This window comes from Mobula birostris, chromosome 4 (genome assembly GCF_030028105.1).
Source record: "Mobula birostris isolate sMobBir1 chromosome 4, sMobBir1.hap1, whole genome shotgun sequence".
Taxonomy (NCBI): domain Eukaryota; kingdom Metazoa; phylum Chordata; class Chondrichthyes; order Myliobatiformes; family Myliobatidae; genus Mobula; species Mobula birostris.
The window spans coordinates 144,359,220-144,381,788 of NC_092373.1; the positions used below are offsets into that span (position 1 = coordinate 144,359,220).

The 22,569-nt window shown below is 42.6% G+C and overlaps 1 protein-coding gene across 5 annotated transcripts in view; it reads right to left on the reverse strand.

Moving 5' to 3' along the window:
- il2 (interleukin 2) overlaps positions 1-22,236 on the reverse strand; it is a 108,075-nt gene extending 85,839 nt beyond the window's left edge. Inside the window, exon 1 of one of the 5 annotated variants that reach the window (XM_072254740.1) lies at positions 21,708-22,236. In XM_072254740.1, coding sequence (XP_072110841.1) covers positions 21,708-21,782 — 75 coding nt within the window. In that variant the 5' untranslated portion in view covers positions 21,783-22,236. The remainder of the gene's footprint in view (positions 1-21,707) is intronic. The other 4 variants (XM_072254741.1, XM_072254743.1, XM_072254739.1 and 1 more) reach the window with 4 other exon arrangements.
- Positions 22,237-22,569: the final 333 nt, after the last annotated feature.

Below are 22,569 nucleotides of genomic sequence, written 5' to 3' on the forward strand. Positions count from 1 at the left end.
TACATGACAAGTCATGTAACTGGTTTTACATTGTGATCAAAGCAATGTTTTGACCTATGACCCCAAGTCAACTCATGCAAACTTGATAATCAACATGAGTCAGTAATGTACAAAATGTCTAGCTCTATTTTAGATCATAACATTGCATCACAATACAAATCATTCCCTTTTCCCTTTCAACACCTTAAATCAAAACTATTAACATAAAATATTTGTATTTATGATAAAATGTATGCCTAGTGCCAAAATACCCCTGTACAAAAACAATGAACTCTACTTCTGGTCTAATGGACCATTTCATTGTGATGCTATTCCTAATGTTTTTATGTAGAGATTAAATGATGCCGATCATTTTTCCGACTCTCATTACAGCACACACTTGGATTCATTTATTTGGAATGCTGACATGTTTAGGATAATCAAGCATAAAAGCAAGGCTATTAAGATGACCGATCTTTGATGAATGCTCCACATGAAGTCATGTTTCTTTTACATCATAATTTCCTCATCTGGTTGCAAATAATAGCACTATTCAAAGTATGGCCAGATCAAACATGAAAAAAATCTGCAGATGCTGAAATTCAAAGCAACACACAAAATGCTGGAGGAACTCAGCAGACCAGGCAGCATCTATGGGAAAAAAAAGCACAGTTGACGTTTCGGGCCAAGACCCTATGGCAGGCAGGACAAAAAACAAGATGAGGAGTAGGTTTGAAAAATGGTGGGGGAGGGGAGAGAGAAACACAAGGTGATAGGTGAAACTGGAAGGGGGATGAAGTAAAGAGCTGGGAAGTTGATTGGTGAAAGAGATACAGGACTGGAGAGGCGGGCAGTCTGATAGGAGAGGACAGAAGGCCATGGAAGCAAAAAAAAGTGGGGAGGAGAGGAGCATCAAAGGGAAGCAACGGGCAGGCAAGGAGACAAACTGAGAGAGGGAAACTGGGATGGGGAATGGTGGGGGGGAGGGGGGAGGCATTACCAGAAGTTCGAGAAATGGATGTTCATGCAATCAGGTTGGAGGCTACCCAGTCGGAATACAAGGTGTTGTTCCTCCAACCTGAGTGTGGCCTCATCATAACAGTGCAGGAAGCCATGGATGGACATGTTACAATGGGAATGGGAAGTGAAATTAAAATGGGTGACCGTGGGGAAATCCCACTTCTTCTGCCAGACGGAGCGTAGGTGTTTGGTGAAGCAGTCTCCCAAACTACGTCGGGTTTCACCAGTATACAGGAGGTCACACTGAGAGCACTGGATACAGTATATGACCCCAACAGACTCACAGGTGAAGTGTCACCACACCTGGAGACTGGGGCCCTGAATGGTAGTGAGGGAGGTGGTATAGAGGCAGGTGTAGGAAACCAGAAGAAATGGGATCTCCCAGTGGCCACCCGTTTTAATTCCGCTTTCCATTCCCATATATCCATCCATGGCCTCTCTGTTGCGATGAGTCCACACTCAGGTTGGAGGAATAACATTTTATATTCCGACTGGGTAGCCTCCAACATGATGGCATGAACATCAATTTCTCAGACTTGTGATAATACCCCCCCCCTCACCATTCCCCATCCCAATTTCCCTCTCTCAACTTATCTCCTTGCCTGCCCATCACCTCCCTCTGGTGCTCTTCCCCCCCCTTCTCTTTCTTCCATGGCCTTCTGTCCTCTCCCATCAGACTCCCCTTCCTCCATTCCTGTAACTCCATCACCAATCAACCTCTTAGCTCTTTACCTCATCCCTCCCACCCCCGGTTTCACCTATCACCTTGTGCTTCTCTCCCCATCCCCCCATCTTTTAAATCTACTCATCTTTTTTTTCTACTGTGCTTTCCCCCAAAGATGCTGCCTGACCTGCTGAGATCCCCCAGCATTTTGTATATGGGCAGATCAAATTAGATCTTTCAAATGTACCCAAAAAATAATCTTGGTGATGTATTGTGCTCCTTCCCAGAGAAGTAGCGGGCTAAAATGTCACTCTTCTGCCTCACTGACCAACACTGAATAAAACTCATCCTGAAATCGGATTAGAGCAACATAGTTTAGGTAACACAAGATTCTCTGGAAATATAGTTCAGAATGTTGAGTGCTTTGTTATTTGGCACATTTTAGTCATGGGTCATGCTAAGCTTCAAACCTGATACCTTTCTACTTCAAATAACAATGACGGACAGGGTCTGAAAAATTCCTGGGTGCAAAATTTGGCTTCACAACACCAAATATTCAATTGTTAAAATCACTCTATATTTTGCAGCCAACTCTCACATAGACATTTGATAGTCAACGAGTTCAGCCGCCAAGCAGGTAGAGGATGAGATCAACCTACTTCTAAAGTTTCACTCTGCTCCGTTGAGAACATTTTGCCATAAAACCAAGCATTCTAATAGCAATTTACTACTCATAAACTATACTACCATGATTCAGAGTTACCACTCAAAACCAAATGATTAGAGGCCTTGAAACTAGCTTAGTCAGCATGGACAAATTGGACCAAAGAGCTTAATTCTGTGCTGCATTACTCTGCAGCTGCATGACCCTACATGCTTAATATTTTTGCACTGTGTCAGATTCTTCAGTTACTTTAAATGCATTCCAAATCATTGGTTTGAACTCAATAATGAGACTAAATTTACAACAAGACACTTAACCCCCAAATATTAAAGGGGTCAAACTAATACAAGACAGTAATGTAGCTTTCACATATAGAAACCAATTAATTGTCATATCCTAGCAACTAGGAGCTCTTAAACCAGGGCTTCCCAACCTTTTTTATGCCCTGGACCAATACCATTAAGCAAGGGGTCTGAGGACCTCAAATTGGGAACTCCTGATTTAAATGAACTTTTGAAGCAGTCTGTGAGGTGAAAGAAGCTAAGTCCCTGGTTCCTTTTCTGAATTCCAATTTTCTTCCTAAGTAGGAACAATTTTTTTTAAAATCTATTCATTTATGGGATGTGGGCATCGTCAGCTAAGCCAGCATTTATTGCCCATTCCTCGTAGCTGTTGTGAAGGTGCTGATGAGCTGCCTTCTTGAACCGCTGCAGTCCCTGAGGTGTGGGTACACCCAGAGTTCGGTTAGGGAGGGAATTCCATGATTTTGACCCAGCGACAATGAAGGAACAGTGTTATGCTTCTAAGTCAGGATGCTAAGTGACTTGGAGGGGGATTTCCAAGTGGTGGTGTTCTCAGGTATCTGCTATTCTCGTCCTTCTAGACAGTAGTGGTCAAGGGTCTCGAAGGTGCTGCCTTAGGAACATTGGTATGCTGTTGCAGTGCATCTTTTAGATACTACACACTACTGCAACTGTTCGATGGTGGAGGGGTTGGATACTTGTGGAAGGGGTACCAATCAGTGGGCTGCCTTGTACTGGATGGTGTCAAGCTTCTGGAGTGTTGATGGAGCTGCAGTCATCCAGGTGAGTGGCGAGTACTCCATTGTACTCCTGACCTCAGACCTGTAGATGATGGGCAGGCTTTGGGGAGTCAGGAGGCGAGTCAGGATTCCTAGCCGTTCATTGCCACTCAGTTGCCAGAGTGAAACCCATTTGTTTTTTTAGAAATTTCCTAACAAAACATGTATTCAAAAGGTTAAAGCATAAAAACAGGATTCCTTTCATTGAAAGTGCAAAACCCTAATTCATTAACACAAGATTAAAAAGGAACTCTTCTCACAGACATATGGTAGATTGACCAGATTAAGCTAACGATGGTATAAAAATCAAAAGCCAGTGGCAAAGGAAGAGTTTCATCAAATGAAATGTCACTAATGTGACTTTTGTAAAATCAGGAAGGTTCAACATAAACTTCAGCAAATTGTAAGAAATCCAGAGACAGGATTCATGCCCTGTTCAAGTGGTAACATACTCCTCTGAGTGACCTGCAGTTAAATGACATTGTATACAAATAATACTTAAAACATAAAGATGTTTACAAGAAACTGTGAACAATCATGTACCACTTCAGACATCATCTCTTATACAGCTGGGAATAAGCACTTTCAGAATTAGATATGTACATGTATGTTGAAGCTGCAGTTAAAAGTTAGAACTGTCTAATATCATTTGAGGAATTGAGGATATTAAAAAAATCATTTTGAACTTATGTAATCCCTGGCAAAAAGAATAGAACTGAATAGAAAAGAATGGGACTGAAGAGAAATTTCTGAACTTAAGTAAACTCTGTCTTCAGCAGTTAACTAAAAAAACACAGTTTATACTGGTTCTCCCTTGGTGTGCAGAGAGACATTGAGAGTTTGATAACATTGTACCCTCATTTGTGTAGGGGAAGGAGGACTCACTGATAAGGACAGGAATGAATATCCATCTGTAATTAAGTCAGGGCCTAGCAAAGGGAATAACTGATAATGACTGGACAGCACATCTATCTGTCATTAAGTCTTGATTTAGCGGACTCTCTTATCTAAGTAATTAAGTTTTGCACCAACAGACTTGGTGGGCGTACCAGTTCTAATAGCATCTTGCAGCATTAATTTATGGGGCTTGCTATGTATAAATATACAGTTGTAACCTGACTAAGTGGGCCCACTTGTTGGATGGTGGCAGTACTTATGTGCCTTCCCTTTGACAACTGGGTCTCAAACTCCTGCAGGAGGGTGCGCAATAAACTGTAGTAACTATAGGAAACTGGTCTGCCGAGTTTTATTCAGATTCTACTTTAACATTTGGCGTCACGAACAGGATCCCAATAGAGGGAGTGCCAAGCAGACGGGCTGAGTAAGCGGCTGGACTGCTCTGGGGACTGCAGAGACCGACCGGGTGCCCAATAGGTATTTTACCTTTTGTCGCTCTCCATTCGTTCCTTTGGAGGTACGGTCCCTCGCCCAAGGCTGATTGCATAACCTTGATAGGATCGGGAAAGAATCTGCTTGGAGCCTCGTATAAGGTAGGCAAATTTTATTAATTGGGCAGGAGGTGCCAAGCCAGGTAAATTTATTAATTGGGCAGGAGGTGCCAAGCCGGGTAAATTTATTAATTGGGCAGGAGGTGCCAAGCCGGGTAAATTTATTAATTGGGCAGGAGGTGCCAAGCCGGGTAAATTTATTAATTGGGCAGGAGGTGCCAAGCCGGGTAAATTTATTAATTGGGCAGGAGGTGCCAAGCCGGGTAAATTTATCTGATTGCTAATTGAGCAGGAGGATTTGTGCCGGGTAAATTACCTAGAGAACATGGGTCAATTGCAGTCGATTGATACGAGTGGGCCAGGAGCAGCCCTACACAATATGTGTGAGAGTTTTCCAGACAAGGAAAAAGATTTGCGCAATGTAGAGTGCAGCGCTGAATAAGAAATTGGGGAACAAAATGTGGCCACTGGGGGGAGAACCTGGGATATTACCTCATGAGAGCAAGCAGTAAATTTGATATGGAAAAAAGAACTGTGGAAAGAAGTGGAAATTGTTGATAAAGGAATGGAACAGTACATATTTAGCAATAATTATTAGGAGGAATAATGCGTGTGACAAAGGGATAGAGGTATGTACGGCAGAAGGAACACCAAAAGGTTGGGAGACGCTAAAGGCGGAGTGTGAATGGGTGGATGGGCACTGAAAACGGGGGCAGGAATAACAACATAAGCAAACCAAGGCCGGCCGAGATAGGAGAGAAGGGCAGGAACGTCAGTCTAAAGTTCAAACTAATAGGGAAACAAGGGATCCCAAACCCATGTCTGGCATACCAACCCTGTTTGAGGACAGTGACCGTGGTGAGGAGTGGGCACCCACCGTACACCCCCCACCTTACCAGGGGCCAAGTGCACCCACTGCTCCCGAACCCCAATCCTCCCGGTACTCGGATACAGTGGCAGCTCGGGTAAAACAGCGGCGGCAGGAAAGGGGAGGCTCTCTATACCGAGATCCATAAAGGGAATACTGAGGATTGTTCCAAGATGGGGGGGGGGGAGGAATCCAATAAAACCCCAGAGTTAATGGCTCCACCAAGACAATTGCCCACCCGAACGCTGCCCAATCCACGAGCAGCGGAGGAGGGACAGTCCTCAGTGATTCCTGTGTATGCACCATGGAAGCCTCAAGAAATGATAATGATCATGAATCAGGCCCCAGATAGAAAAGAAAAACCAGCATAGTTTGCTCAGTGTGTCCGCAGTATTATACAAATGTATAATGCGACCCCGCAAGATTTATTCGGTCTCTGCTGCATGATTCTTCAGTTGATGAGGGACAGAAATGGAAGGCAGAAATAAGATACCAAACCTATCAGGAGTTACAGGCGGGAAACTCTAATGAGAAGGAACAGACAGACCAGATGATTCAAGCCTTGGAAAGGGCTCTCCAGCAACCTGTAAGCATCACTAAAATACTTGAATGCAAACCTAAGCCTGGGGAATCGGGACCAGAATATCGTGAGCGATTTGTGGCCTGCTATGGCACTTTCGCAAGAAACCAGGCCTTTAATAATGGGAATCCGTCCCCCCAGTTTAATGCCTTACTGCTCCAATGCTTCCCAACTAAGTTAGCCAACATGATTAAAACAAGTACTATGGATTAGCCTGACAATGGCCGAAATTGAATGCGACGGGCTTTGACGTATTATTGGGACCCAGCTTTTAAATCCCGATCAACCCTGAAGGGAACTAATATTAAAGGTGAATATGTTCAGCGGGGAGAAGGACGCAAGCGGGCTATATCTGTGGATCAGAACTGGGAACAAAAACCTACCAAGGGACAGGTGGGGACAACGACCTGTTTAGAAATTGACAAGCAAGGATGCTCCCTACCGTGAGTACCACTCCTCAGGAAGAGCCCAATGTAATATTGCAAGTTGTTGGAATTCCAATTCCGTTTATGATTGATACAGGGTGTGCCACTGAGGAAAGCCAATATTATGCACCCCTCGAGGGACAGAAGTTCCCAGTCACAGTGATTGGAGAGGTTAAAGGAAGAGAGGGCAGTGCACTACTGGCTGAAGTTCCGGATTTCCTTTGGCGACAGACAGGACTGGTGGTTCCCCATACCACCGTTAGGGTTTGCCCTGGGTTCAAGCCAAAGAGCCTAGGATTCCTTGCCTACACCCTGACGAAATAAGCCTTCAGCACCAATGGAGACTGGCAAGACTTGTCCGCGGGCCAACTCCGATACTGGAAGGAGTCTGAGGTGAAGACGGGACATCTGGCAAGACACTCTTTTAATATTGACTGAACCCAAGACGTTGTACCCCATCTCTGGGCAATTTCAGCCCATGAAATCGGCCACACCAACTGCACCCCCCCCCCCAGATCACCATGAAAGGAAGGACTCTCCCATCCATTCCGCAATACCCTCTCAAGCCCGAGGCAATGTTTTATGAGGATGGAAGCTCTTCTGTGGATCCAACAGGGAAATGATGTTCTGGCTATGCGATAGTGACGAACAGTGAAATAGTTGAACAGGCCTCTTTTGAAGCAGCTGTCTCCGCCCAGAAGGCTGAGCTGTTTGCTCTGACTCATGCCCGTATCCTAGCAACAGACTAAAGTGCAAACATTTACACAGACTCCCGTTAGGCATCTGGAGTTGCACATGACTACAGGGCTCTCTGGGAACATGAAGATTCCTGAATTCCTCTGCCCACCCCATTAGTAATGTCGCCTTTGTAAACAACTTACTCACCACTCTACAGCTACCTCGAGTTTTGACACACCCGCGTGTCCGACCGGGTCACTAAAGGCAATGCTTTAGCAGATAAGACAGCAAAAGGTGCGGCACAATCCTCGGTAGTTGTAATCCCCACGGGTTCTCGTCAAGCAACCCTCCGTGACTGAAGCAGAACAGGTTTGCCAGACATGCGGGGGGTACGTACTTTCAGGGGGACGCCTCTGAAGAGGAGCACAAACTGTGGTCCCAGATGGGGTGCCAGAAAGACCCCGACCTAGGTTGTTGGATCACCCCAGCGGGACAGGTTTGTGTTCCTACACAGTTTTTACCAATATTGGTCGATTATATAAATAATTGTACACACCTGGGAAAGGAGGGTGTAGTTGGTATCCTGTATCCTGCACATCGGGTACAACTCCCTTGACAGGTGGAGCTTTTTCGTGTCTACAAGTTGATTTTATTGAATTGTCTAGAGTACATTGCTATAGATACTGCTTAATTATTATACATGTATTTAGTAGATGGATTGAAGCTATTCCAAATACCAATAATACTACTATGACTGTTGTGAAAGTATTATTATGAGAAATAATTCCAGAGATGCTGGGTTCTGACAATGGTCCACACTACGTGGTGAAAATAAATGAAGGGGTATGTAACAAACTAGCTATCAAGCAACAATTCTACTGTGTGCACCACCCAGACGCCGCTGACATACTGGAGAGAGCCAATGGCACTCTGAAGAGTAAATTGGCCAAACTAACGGTGGAGACTGGACTCACTTAGCTGAAGATCCTACCGCTAACCCTATTCCACATGAGGGTTACCCCACAGGGGAAAACAGGGTTGTCACCAGCTGAAATCATTTATGGACGGCCCATGAGGACATCCTGGGGTCCAAGACCTTGTGTACCATTGCTGCCAGAAAGTCTACCAGCAAAAATTGGAGATGCATACCCTGGGGGAAGAGATGGAAAAATATATATGCCAACTAACCAAAATTGTCCAAGCATTACATTCACAGGTACAACAGACTTACAAGGAAGAGAACTACTCTGCAGAGAGGAGTGACTATCCCACCCTAGAACCTGGGGATTTTGTCCTGATCAATAATTGGGATCGAGGGAAACTCAGACCTCGGTGGGGAGGACCATATCAGGTGTTATTGACCACTCCCACGGCTGTGAAACTGAAGGGGCAGTCTCGGTGGATACATCGAACAGACTGCAAACATGTTACTGAAGGAATTGAGTAGAAGGACTCTCTCGGACTAAAGGAAAATGATTTGTTGATAATGGTGTTTGTGCTTATGTCTTTGAGAGGGCTCACCCCAGCATCCTGGGGCCCCCATGTTAACACCTTTCTGTGTCTCTGTCACACCTATGCCAAACAGGTAGAACGAGGGGCCTGCTGGGTTTGCGCCGAAATTCCACAGCACAGTAAGACTATGATTCCAATGTCAGTAATCCCGCTCAACCAGAGTGAGGAACTCTCAGCCTGGGCTTTCTCAAATAACACTCTGGGAAGTGAGGCGCAGAACTGTAGTCCACTCAGAGATGACTGTGGCTGTCAGTGTTTTGAGGGATGGTATCTCAGGCCACCACCAAACGGAACCTCATACTAGGAAACATGCATCCTGGCCATACCTGCGGGTGCCTAGCAGCGGAGTGGTAAATGCCACCCGTTACTGTAACTTCCAGGGAGGGGAAGATGCATTTTTTTTTTCTGGGAAATAGCAGCTGTACCACCAATACCACTGCAGACCCTTCCTGACCAGTAAGTGGCACCCACTGAGTGTGTGGAAATCGGTTACTGTTTTTTATTGGCTTTCCTCCATTATGTCCTGTCTAAGTTTAGAGAAAATAAGAAGTCGGACATTTAATACATCCTTTAAATTTGAAGAAACCTGGTGACCTTTTATTCAATATTTTCATATGGTTTGATTTATTGCTCTTTCAGTTACTTTCTCGAAACTTTGGATTTGATCAGAAAGTTTCTCTTTTTTCTTGCTTTTACTCTCAATATGGGCTGCCCAGTCCCCTTTTTATTTCTTTTACTGATTTTTCTTTTTATTTTGTTTTTGTTTATAGAGAATAGTGGGTTTTATATATAATATATAAAAATTATAAAAGTTTCTTTATCTTTTTTTCTTTTTATGAAATGATAAGAGCAGAATTGATTATCCTTTTTTTATTATATACTATTAGATTAATACTATGTATGATCTTGATAATGTTTATTTTACCTTTTATATGTATTGTTATCGATATAGATATCTGAGATAATCCTCCTCGTTTGTACATATGTACTTTTTTAAAATTAATTAAAAGATTGATAAAGAAAGAAAGAAATCGGGCCTATATATGACTCCCAAGGGAAACTGCCAGCAGATGAGATCCACAAAGTCCCAGCAAAGGGTGGACTGGCTGTTGTTATCTAGTATATTTAGTACCCCATCTGAGAGTCATGGCCCAGCCTCAGGATCACCTCCATTGGAACAGGCAGCAGAGAGGTATAACTGAGACTGAGCGATTTTTAATGAAGTAGCCAGGAACTAATGAGACATAATCCATTTGGTTACAGCACTTGAGGAGCTGGCAAATATTACTGTAGAGGCCTTGATAGAAACACAGGCCCAAGTAACAGAAATATCCACTGAGATTATTGCAATCTGGCAAACAATCCTGCAGAACCAGATGGCCCTTGATTTCATTCTGGCAGAAAAAGGAGGAACATGTGCCATTGTAGGGAAAGAATGCTGTCCCTACATAGCTGACAAATCTAGTAATATGTTGTCCCTTTCTGAGCATGTAACCCAGGAAACACAAAGGAGTCATAAAGTAGGACAGATGTTACATGGGTTTGGCAGCAGGACAGGATGGTGGTCATCTGGGAGCTCCTTTGGGAACATCGATGGTATGCTATTGCATTATGGAAGTATTGTACTTGCTGTCATTCTTGTATTGCAATGCTTGTGGCCACTGGTGGCTAGCTGCTTCAGCCGTGGGATCCGATTGTAACCTTTCGGCCCTGAGAGTTATCATGAAATGATAAAATGGAGGGAACGAGGAATTGAGGATATAAAAAAATCATTTTGAACCTATGTAACCTCTGGCTAAAAGAATAATTGGGACTGAATAGGAATTTTTGAACTGAAGTAATCTCTGTCTTCAGCAGTTAGCTAAAAAAAAATGGCTTATACTGATTCTCCCTTAGTATGCAGAGAGACATTGAGAGTTTGATAACATTGTACCCTTGTTTGAGTAGGGGAAGGAGGACTCACCAATAAGGACAGGAATGAATATCCGTCTGTAATTAAGTCAGGGCCTAGCAAAGGGAATAACTGATAAGGACTGGACAGCACATCCATCTGACATTGAGTCTTGATTTAGCGGACTCTCTAATCTAAGTAATTAAATTTTGCACCAACAGACTTGGTGGGTGTACCAGTTCTAATAACATCTTTCAACATTAATGTATGGGGCTCACAATGTATAAATATATGGCTATAACCTGGCTAAGTGGGCCCACTTGTCAGATGGTGGCAGTACTTACGTGCCTTCCCTTTGATAACTGGGTCTCAAACTCCTGCAGGAGGGTGTACAATAAACTGTCATAACTATAAGAAGCTGGGCTCCCGAGTTTTATTCAGATTCTACTTTAACACATTAGAGTACCAAGGTCATGTTAGTGGATGGTATTATGCAATACTTGAATATTTTATAGTTTCTCATAATGATTATATCACTTGCACCACTTTTGTGATTTTATGGCTATTCAAGACTCTTAAAAGCAGTTCGAACTGAGGCTGCACTGGGAGTCCTTTCCAGTTTTACATAACATGGATGAATTCAGGGCTAACTTAAATGGGTGCATGAGATGCCAGTGTGGAGGCTTGGTAAGAGAAGTTTGTGAAGATCTGCCCTTGGGTCAGTACTAACAGTCATAGCTGGTGGTAGAGGTAGCTACACTAGGGACATCTGAGAGATTCTTACGTAGGAACATTGATGAAAAGCATGGGAATTTGTGGGAGGGAAGGGTTAGATTGATCTTGGAGTAGGTTAAACAGCCTGTACTGTGCTGCAAACAACAGGAATTCTGCAGATGCTGGAAATTCAAGCAACACACATCAAAGTTGCTGGTGGCCTGCTGCGTTCACCAGCAACTTTGATGTATGTTGCTGTACTGTGCTGTACTGTTTTATGTTCTATGCCTGATTATATTAGAAGTGGCTGAAGAATAGAAGGTAACTCAGATGGTAAGACATAGATATTAGTGTACATGTAGGCAGAGAACAAGTCTCTTGGAATATTTACATCCAGAAAATATTGTGAAGTTGCAGAAAAGTTAGGAAAGATGCAGTGAAGATAGGAATTCCAGCTGAGTTGTTAAAAAAAAATACGTAGGAGAAACATAGAACAGAATGGAGACAATATAGTTACTTAGAAGCACTGAAGGTTGGGTTACATCATTTTGGCAAAATGGGTAAAGAGGTGGATAGTGGAGTGGATAAATTAGTTGAAACAGATGCTGATCATTCACAAGGGAAGTAGAAATTTAAAGTTTTCAGCTGAAGCCACAAAAACCACGAGATACAATCTATTCCCAGACAAGAGCTCTGGAGAAATGAAATGCATTAGACATTTAGTGAAGGAAAGCAGAAAAGTAAAAATGCCCAGAAGACAGGCAAAAATGACACTGGTGACTGAGGGAAAATTGCTCGTGTTGAATTATAATGAAACTTAAATTCCACCACAATTACTGAAAACAGCAAGCTTTTCAGGAACCAAATGGGAAAGAGATTTGCAAGAATATTTCCAACATTTTAAAATGATGACTGCAATGCATAGTTCTGATGAATCCAAGAAGTGGTGTTAGTTTGCTCTAGATAAGGTAGTTCTAACAGGGCTACCCCTAGACACTAAGCGACTCATTGGATGAGCTTGCAGGAGCAAAAGGTAATCCACTTACCATAACAGCACAAGCTACTTATGGAAAGGAGGAACACCCAGAAGTGACTGACAGCAGATTGCTGCCTGTTACAATGACTAAACTGCAAAAGCAGGCTTTGTGGTTTCAAATGCATAAAATATTGGCTAAGCCTCATTGCCCAGTGGCTTTTCCAGTAGGCCCTGGGCTGAAAGAAATGAAGTTGGCTTCATTCTCTAAACCCCTGTAATCTAGCTATCTGCAAGGTTTAATAAATTGCAAGAAACCTAAAGATCCCACGACAAAGGAATAGATTTCAAGTGGTCATTATGTTCAATGTCAAGAGTTTAAGAATTTTTCATGTGTGTAGTCATTTTTATGTTAAAAGGGCAGCTTGCAAGGTACTGCGGACAGGGCTGATCACCTCTACAGAGGAAACATCTCTTTGAACAATCACCAGGATAACTTGCATTCAGAATTGAAGTACAAGTAAATTGAAGTTACAGTCAACATAAGAATTAGGAGCAGGAGTCAGCCATCTGGCCTGTCGATCCTGCTCCGTCATTCAATAAGATCATGACTGATCTGGCCATGGACTCATCTCCACCTACCTGCCTTTTCCCCATAACCTTTAATTCCCCTACTACACAAAAATCTATCCAACCTTGTCTTAAGTATATTTACTGAGGTAGCGTCCACTGCTTCATTGGGCAGAGAATTCCACAGATTCACTGCTCTCTGGGAAAAGCAGTTCCTCCTCATCTCCGTACTAAATCTACTCCCCAGAATCTTGAGGCTATGTCCCCTGGTTCTACTCTCACATACCAGTGGAAACAGATTTCCTGCCTCTGTCTTATCCATCCCTTTCATAATTTATATGTTTGTATAAGATCTCCTCTCATTCTTCTGAATTCCAGTGAGTACAGTCCCAGGTGACTCAGTCTCTCCTCATAGTCTAACCCCCTCATCTCTGGAATCAACCTGGTGAACCTCCTCTGCACTGCCTCGAAGCCAGTACGTATATCCTTCCTCAAGTATGGAGACCAGAACTGCACGCAGTACTCTGGGTGTGGCCTCACCAGCACCCCGTACAGTTGCAGCATAACCTCCCTGCTCTTAAATTCAATCCCTCCAGCAATGAAGGCCAACATTCCATTTGCCTTCTTGATAACCAGCTGCACCTGCAAACCAACCTTTCGTGATTCATGCACAAGCACTCCCAAGTCCCTCTGCACAGCAGCATGCTGCAATTTTTTTTTAAACCATATAAATAACCTGCTCTCTCATTTTCCTTCCAAAGTGGATGACCTCACATTTACCAACACCGTACTCTATCTGCCAGACCCTTGCCCACCCACTTAACCTACCTATACCTCTACAGTCTCTCTGTATCTTCCGCACAATTATCTTTTCCACTCAATTTAGTATCATCAGCAAACTTAGATATGTTACACTATGATAGTGCTCCCTGAATTATGAGCATAACAGGACTATCAGAAGTTGTTGTTAGTGTCAATAACAGGGATCTTGTCCCCCATTCCCACCACCTCAAATTACCATCCACAAGGTGGTTTCAATATTGAAAGGAAAAATAATAACTACATACAGAATGATAAATGGGCTAAGGAATTAAAATACATTTATAAAAAAAAGATTAGGCTTCAGAAAGATGTGTCAAAGTCATGGACACACTATTTATTGATAAGGTTGCTATATTGAGAAAGCAAACTCAAGCAGAAAAGAACTTCAGGTCACAAAACAAAGAATGCAATATTGAACCTGGTTCTAAGTGAGTGCAAGAAAAGTAAAAGTTAATTCCTAAATTGAGAAAGAAAGTCATATTGGCATATACCAAACAATGGAAGAAATGAAAGACAATTTATCCTGGACGCAAAACAGTCAGCCAGTTAAAAATGAAGCAGGAAATTTGGAAATATCTGAGTGACAGGAAATATGCTAGCCAAGACAGAAGGCTACATCCAGACAGAAGGTCACAGGCCACACAAGTCTCTGTGAGACTTCCACTGATAAGTTTTAAGGAGTTTCAACTTCCAAAAGTAATGCCTCATAATGAAATCTAGTCAGCAGAATTTTTCTTACCCTGCTTAATCTAATAATGTCTCTGTGTAACTTAATGCTTCCAGCAACTACTTTTATGTCATCAGCAAATGTAGATAAATTCTTCCCACGATCCGTTGGCACACTAGTACACACAGAGTACCAACTGAACATCTCTTCTCTGCCGTTTGCTATTCAGCTAATCTCACGAGCAGCTGATTTATTTTAATCTCAATGCCATGAAGTTTAATTTTAGTTAACAATGTCCTTTCTTTTACCTCTTTTTTCAAATATGGTTCTACTACTAAGCTGCATGTGATTGTAATCTGTGATTTACATTTTGATGGTGTTTTTGGGACCAGTTGGGCAATGTGGCATTTTGCTGTCTCCAAGAGAGTTCAGTGAGATTTAAGGCAGAGTGCGCGGCCTGGAGGCAGGATTCGCTTCATCACCCGGATTCGCTTCATTGCTTCGCTCCGACTGAGGTGTCGAAGGCGAGAGCCCAGGATTCGCTTTATTGCTTCACTCCAACTGAGGGGTCGAAGGCGGGAGCCCAGGATTCGCTTCATTGCTTCGCTCCGACTGAGGCGTTAAGCAAAGTTGAAGTCCACAAGGAAGACAGCAGAGGATGGCCGGGTGTTCACTGCTGTCTACCTGTATTTGATTGGTCTTCCTCTCCTTCTCGCTAGCTGCTGTTGGAAGAAAGTGCAGCAGCCTTAGGATCCATTTTGCCAGGATTGATCAGCAAGGCTGTGGACTCATCTTAGGGAACTTCTGAGGTTCATGTTGCACGTGTTCCTGGATTCTGGTGCTCTTTCTTTGCTGTTTTTGAGCGGTTTGATTGATACGGACTGGGGCATGTCAGTGAAGAATGGCCTTGCGACCTGCATTGGCTAGTGGCTCGGTGCTGAACTGATATTTAATGATATTTGATATTTTGGTTTGATATTTAATGCGTTATTAGCTTACTTCTTGTCATTTGTTCAAGTTGTTCTTTTTCTTCGGATGTTGGGTGTTTGATGTTTTTTTGTAAATGGACTCCGAGGTGTTTCTTTGTTTCATAGTTGTCTATGAATCTCAGAGTTGTATTCTGTATACATACTTTGTTTATAAATGTACTTCGAATCTTTGAACCTTTGATGGGCTTTATGACATGCACCTGCAAATCCATATAAAGAGCATTCAGACAGACATTAACTTCCTAAGTACTTCAGTCAGCTCTTCAGGCAAGTTTGTCAGGGATGATGTACTCAATTTAGCATTCATTCCTTTTCCAATTATAGACTTCTCAAAAATTTCTTGTCCAAATGGTCCATATGTTCTATCATGGTTCCCTCATTTACTTCACTACTGGAGTGGCACATTATTTCTAATTTAAATTAACTATTCTTGGACATTTCGTGCACATTTCCTTAAAAAGCTAATGCTGTAAAACATTTGGTCAAACAATATGATTTTTAAATGTCTTCATCATAAACCAATGTCTCAACTTCATAATTCCCTTTCAATAGGATTCCAACATGCCTTTTTCTTTATCTACTTCAAATACTGGCCCAAAGTAATTATTTATACACCTGTTAATTTCTTAATTTTATGTCACCATCCTTTCCCAATTTAAAGCTCCCCATTATTCTTAACCATCACCCTTTAAGCCCTAATATATTATAAAATCTGCTAAATTTTCCTGCTAACCCTCCTTTCGCAACCTTTTATCACCCTTTCCTGTTTCGCCCATTTGCTTACAATCAAGTCATTTATCTTTTAGTCTTATCCTGTTCCTCACATTCAAAACCTCAATGGATTGTAAATCTGCCTTCCCTTTTATCATATAAACAATTTCTGCTATTGGTAACTCTCTGAACATTCGTTTAATTCATTAGTAAGCAAATCAATGTAAACTTGCACAAATCTGTTTCGTGATTTATTACTGGTCGTGAGCTTCACAGACAGCCGTGCCGTGAATACACTCTGTCGTTTGACAAGCATTACAATTGCACTCTGTGGAACAGAAGATCTGGCAGCTTAAAGCCAGGCATCCATACCAGTGCTGTGGACTACCAGCAGTTGTTAAAATGCACACAATCACAATCTGAAGCATGCTCTGACTCATCATCCCACCGCTGTTACAATAAAGCCAGGTAATCATCCTGGTTCAATGGCTGCAAAAGAACAAGATGCGATCAGCACCAGCACTCTTAAAAAAGGTTACGCGCCGAATTGGTGGGTTTGCAACATTGGTGCTAAGCAGCTACAAAGGACAGCACACAAAACAGTAGAAGGAGACTGTCCCACACACAAAATGCTGGAGGAACTCAACAGGTCAGGCAGCATCTATGGAAAAGAGTAAAAGTCAACATTTTGGGTTGAGGCCCTTCATCAGGACTGGAAAGGAAGGGAAGTCAGAGTAAAGAGGAGAAGAAGGAAACTGCCCCACCATTCAATATGATCCAGGCTAATCTATGATGGCCTCATCTCCTGCTCTGTGCCATTTCTTCATACGGTCCGTTGCTCGATCTATCAAATATTTATCCACCTCCACTTCCAATGATCCAGCAACCACCAGAGCGCAGAATTCAAGGAATTTACCACCCTCTGCAAGAAGAAATTTCTACATACTTCAGTTTAACTACAAGATAAAGGACCAATTAGATATGTTCCTTTGTTCAAGGCTCTCCCACTAACAAAATCATCTCAACATCTATGCTGTCAAGCTTCCTTAGAATTTTACGTTTGAAATTCACTCCTCATTTCTAAACTCCAAGGAATGCAGATCCTAACTACTTAGTCTCTCTTCAAATGACAAGCAATACACCCGTTGGATCCCCATTGTAATTTTTATCTTTTGTTCAGATAAGGGAATTCTATATGCAGAATCAACACACTGTACAATGGCAACAAAACTTCCCATAAATACGAAGTATAATCAAACACTGAATATAAAATTCCCACTCTCAGCGTTTTCAGATCCTGAGTACATGAATTCTAAATATCCAGGATGAAGCTTTCATAACCACATTCAGGCAGAAGTGGTGAGTACAAGTCACCTTGGCTTTTTTCTGGAGATCTTCACGAGCATGAAACTTGTCTTGAGCCATCTGGATTTACTCTAAGCTGAGAATGTCGAACACCGTAAAAGCTCCCAGATCAGACAATGGTCCTTGTGTTCCACTTTAGAAAGAACTATACAACATTAAACAAGTGTGCCCAGTGATGTTATGTCCACAAAAATAAGCAATATAATTACTGTCTAAAATCAGTACTTTCTAAGCTAAACAAGATAAGAATCCAAGGTGTTAGAGGCAAGCTACTAGTGTGGATAGAAGACTGGCTGACTAGCAGAAGTCAAAGAGTGGGGTTAAGGGGCAGCTTTTCGGATGACTGCTGGTGACTAGTATGCAGAAGTTTGGGAGAGTGGACAAAGAATACAATACAGAGAAGAGTAGGGGCCACGAACTTTGGTAGAAAGAATAAAGGCACAGACTATTTTCTAAACGGAGAAAACATCTAGATAGCAGTGGTGCAAAGAGACTTGGAATCCTAGTTCAAGATTCCCTCAAGGTTAACTCGCAGACTGAATTAGTAGTAAAGGTGGCTAACTCAATGTTAGCATTTACTTCAAAAGGACTAATAGATAAGAGTAAGCAGTACTGCTGAGGCTATACAAGGCAATGGAGAGATGCATTTAGAATATTGTGAGCAATTTTGGGTCCCATATACAAGGAAAAGATGTGCTGGGCATAGAGAGTCTCCTGAGGAGGTTCACAAGAATAACCCCATGATTGACAGGCTTAACAAACGAGGTTCATTTGATAGCTCTGGGCCTGGACTCAATGGCATTCAAAATAATGGAATTCTCATTGAAACATACTGGAAACTGAAAGGCCTGGGCAGAGTGGATGTGGAGAGTATGGTTCCATTAGAGGAACTTAGGGTTCAAGGGCACAGCCACAACACAAGACATGTGCCTTTAAAATTTTCTTCAGTCACAGGGTGGTAAATCTGTGGAATTCATTGCCACAGATGGCAGTGCAGGCCCAAGTCACTGAGTGCATTTAAAGTAAAGATTGACAGGTTCTTTACTGACAAAGGGGTCAAGGGTTCTGGGGAGAAGGCAGAAGAGGAGGGTTAAAATAAGGTCATGATTGAATGGTACAGCAGACTCGATGGACTGAATGGCCTAGTTCTGCTCCTATATTTTACCACCCGGAAAATCAATGCTAAACTTCATTGATAGTGCTGTCAATTTGCACATACTTGGAGATGAGCTGATCACTTGGTCACTGCCTGGTTCTGAATCTCCTTACAGCACCTGTGCAACAAGGAGAATGAATTCCAAAGGCAAAGTGACTGTGTCTGGCCGTTATCTCTGACACACTACTGGCAGCTGTGATTCCAGTTGCAGAGTTCTCAAGCTCTTCAATTCCAGCCATAAACCTTCCCACTTCTTCTGCCCTGCAAGACCATCTTTGAATGTTGTTTGAACTCTAGTTTCTTTTCAACTCTATCACAAATATCACGAGGTCACTTGGTTTCGAAAGATGGCACCGATAAAGGGCGATTCATTGGGTATGGCTCCGATGGAAATCATCAAATATTCCCATTCAGGACTACTATGGCTGCCCACAGTCAACAGCGCTGAGTTCTTCAGTAAGCAACATAACTTAAAGACATTTTAAAAATCTATCGATACTCATAATCAACAGATCCCTGAATGTAGACTCAGGTCACAAGTACAGCTTCCCTTTAGAAAAAAGGAAGCAAGGAAAGTGTGCTGGGCTGCAAGTAAAATTGAAGCACAGAAGCCTTGGACCCCACTCCCAACTACCGTTCTGAGGAACGTACAGTCTCTAGAAAATAAAATTGGATGTACCAGAGGGACATCAGGGATTGCTGGGTACTTTGCTTCATGGAAGCATGGCCATTTTGGATGCAGTACTGCAGCTTGATGGGTTCACCATTCACTGTAAAAGACAGGACAGCTTAGTCATTTAAAGGCAGCGGAACTGGCGTACACTTTCTAATTAACATGGCATTGCACAGGCGTGGCAATTGTGTTTCAGTACTGCTCACCCGACCTGGAAATCTAGCGGTCAAATGTCATCTTTTTAGCTGCTGAGGAAGTTTTCTGCCATCATCCTGGTAGCGGTGTACATTCCACCTCAGACCAAAATGAGGCAGGCACTGGAGGATCTGAGCTCCATAATCAACAGGCACGAAGCAGCGCACCCTGACGCCTTCCAGATCATTCTGGGGGATTTCAAACAGGCCAGCTTGAAGGAGTTTCTGAACAGCACCAACATATCAATGTGGAACCAGAGGAGCCATCACACTTGACCACCATCAAGAACGCTTACAGTGCCATCCTAGGCCCACTCTGGAAAGTCCGATCACCTGGCTATACTTCTACTCCCAGCACATAGGCAAAGACTAAAGAGCACAGCATCAGTGGTGAGGACCAAGAAAGTATGTTTAAGAGAGGTGGAGGAACATTTACAGGACTGATTTAAGTCAATGGACTGGAAAATATTCAGGGATTCATCTTCGAGTCTGAATGAATATCCACTAATTTCATGTGTGGATTTCTGTATGGATGAAAGCTTGCTTTCAAAAATATACTGGACTTAGCCAAATCAAAAGCTGTGGATGAACTAGGAGATTCATAGTCTGCTGAGGGCTAGATCTATGGTACTGCTGACCAATGATCCAGAAATATACAAGAATTCCAGGTACAACCTATGGAAGGCTATCTTAGGAGCAAAACAATAAATTCCAAGTGAGGTTAGGGACAGAATCAGATGCACATCAGCTCTGGCAGGGTTTGCAAGGGAAACCTAACACCATGAATTGCAGAGATGCTTCACTGCCAGATGAGCTCAACGCTTTGAAAGGGAGAACAAAACTCTATGGGGCCACTGCACAGGACTGGAAAAAAGCTGCAGAAAGTTGTAAACTCAGCCAGCTCCAGCCTCCCCAGCACCCAGGACATCTTCAAAAGGCAATGCCTCAAAAAGGTGGCATCTGTAATTTTGCACTCCCATTACCCAGGCATGCCCATCAAGGAAGAGGTCCAGGAGCCTGAACACACACACACTCAGCATTTGACAAACAGCTTGTTCCCCTCTGCCATCAGGTTTCTGAATGAACAAAGAGCACATCAACACTGCCTCAGTAACTTTTTTCCCTTTCTTTTTGCACTACTAATTTAATTTATTTTTCATATAGGCCACTTACTGTAATTTATAATTTTTATTACTGTGTATTGCACAATATGCTAGAGATGTTAAATATTTTCTGATTCTGGATTTATCAATATTGCGATGAACTGAGATATTTTAGGAGCTGAATAATTATTGACCTAAATATTACGATATACTTTCTCACAGCCCAGTCAAGTTCATGCCAAATAAATTAGGAATTTCACCCAAATCAGTGAGAAAACAGTCTACTAGAATTTTGCTCACCCAAATTTAATTCCAATTAATAAAAATGGGAAAGTTACAGCATAGTTCGCTTCCGTCCCAAGCCCAAACTCGTAACAGCTGAAAGAAAAAACTGTTACGCAGAAATCTTTCGAGAAAGCATTTGCGATACTGTATTTAGAAATATGTCGCTCAGATCTAGACACTCACATGGTGGTGTTTTGCTCAACTAAGTGCTCACACGGGGTGGTGAATGCTGAAGTGAGACGTTTCCTCCGTTTTCCCCCCACCTTTTCAATGTTCACAGGTTGTAAGCAAACGGAACATCTTGTTTCTAAATCCCGGCTCTTCCCCAAATATGCATTTAATACACTCGCAACGAACAAATATTGAGATGATAACTACGCATTTAAAGCTACCGTCTTTTGGGAATTCTGTTTCACTTCTCGGCGCCTATTTGTTCCAGATCCCGTCTCTCATCTTTCAACTTCTCGCCCAATCCGCTAACAACCAATAGATTTTACCAACAAACAAGAACTTGCCTGGTAAACTTTGGTAACGAGGGGTTGAAATTAGGCAGACGATAATACATTATTTACGTTAATTGGTTAGCGCGGTGCAATGGCAGGGAACGGAAGCGAGCACAAGTCGAAATGGAAACTAGGCTCCAGAATGCAAACTCGGTAATGTAAAAGGAATTACCTGTGTGAATGGAGTGAACCGCATAAGCGACAGAGTGGTGAGACTTAGAACGAAGATGCCGAATAGAGTGCTCATCCGTCCGCTTTACTTCCTCTTCACGGTAGTGAGTGCGGTGGTTTCAGAGCGAGACTCATGGTCCCAGACAATGTTAACTGGTGAAGCCCAAGTAAACTCCAGTTTAACTCCGTCAACCACTCCTTTCCTCTCAACCGCGTGTACGAAAAGGATCAGCTTGAAGCGTGAACATCAACTGCAAGCAATGACCACAATAGCAATGTCCCGCGATCACACAGGCACCCCCTGTCGTTAAAAATTTATTCAACGCACTTTCGAAAGAGAAAGTTCAGACTTGAAAAGTTGGGAGGAGTCGTAATTTTACGAGAAGATGTCGCGCACATTCTCAGCAAAATGTATCAAGAGCCACTCCTACCTCAATCAGTTATTTGCCCGTCCCGTCTCTGTTTTTGCTATTTATCCTGTATTAGAGAAGGCGTTTTATAATTTTACGGTTGGTTACTCTAGTTCGACCAGTTATTCGCATCTTGTTTGCTTGTCGGGTATTCGTTACTGGAGTCTTTAGTGCTGCAGCCCACAAAAATAGCACAGTACTTGTTAACAGGCAGTCTTTATTGCAGGAAATAAACGCTCAACTAATTGCAGTGCCAGATACAACAAAAATATGGTCCAGCATATCAATGCAGCTATAAAGAAAGCAAGACAGCGACTATATTTCAAGATGAGTTTGAGGAGATCTGGTTTGCCACCTAAACCACTCGAAAATGTTTACAGATATACCATGGAGAGCATTCTGACTGGCTGCATCACCGTCTGATGTGGGGCGAGGGTTCTGCACAGGATCGAA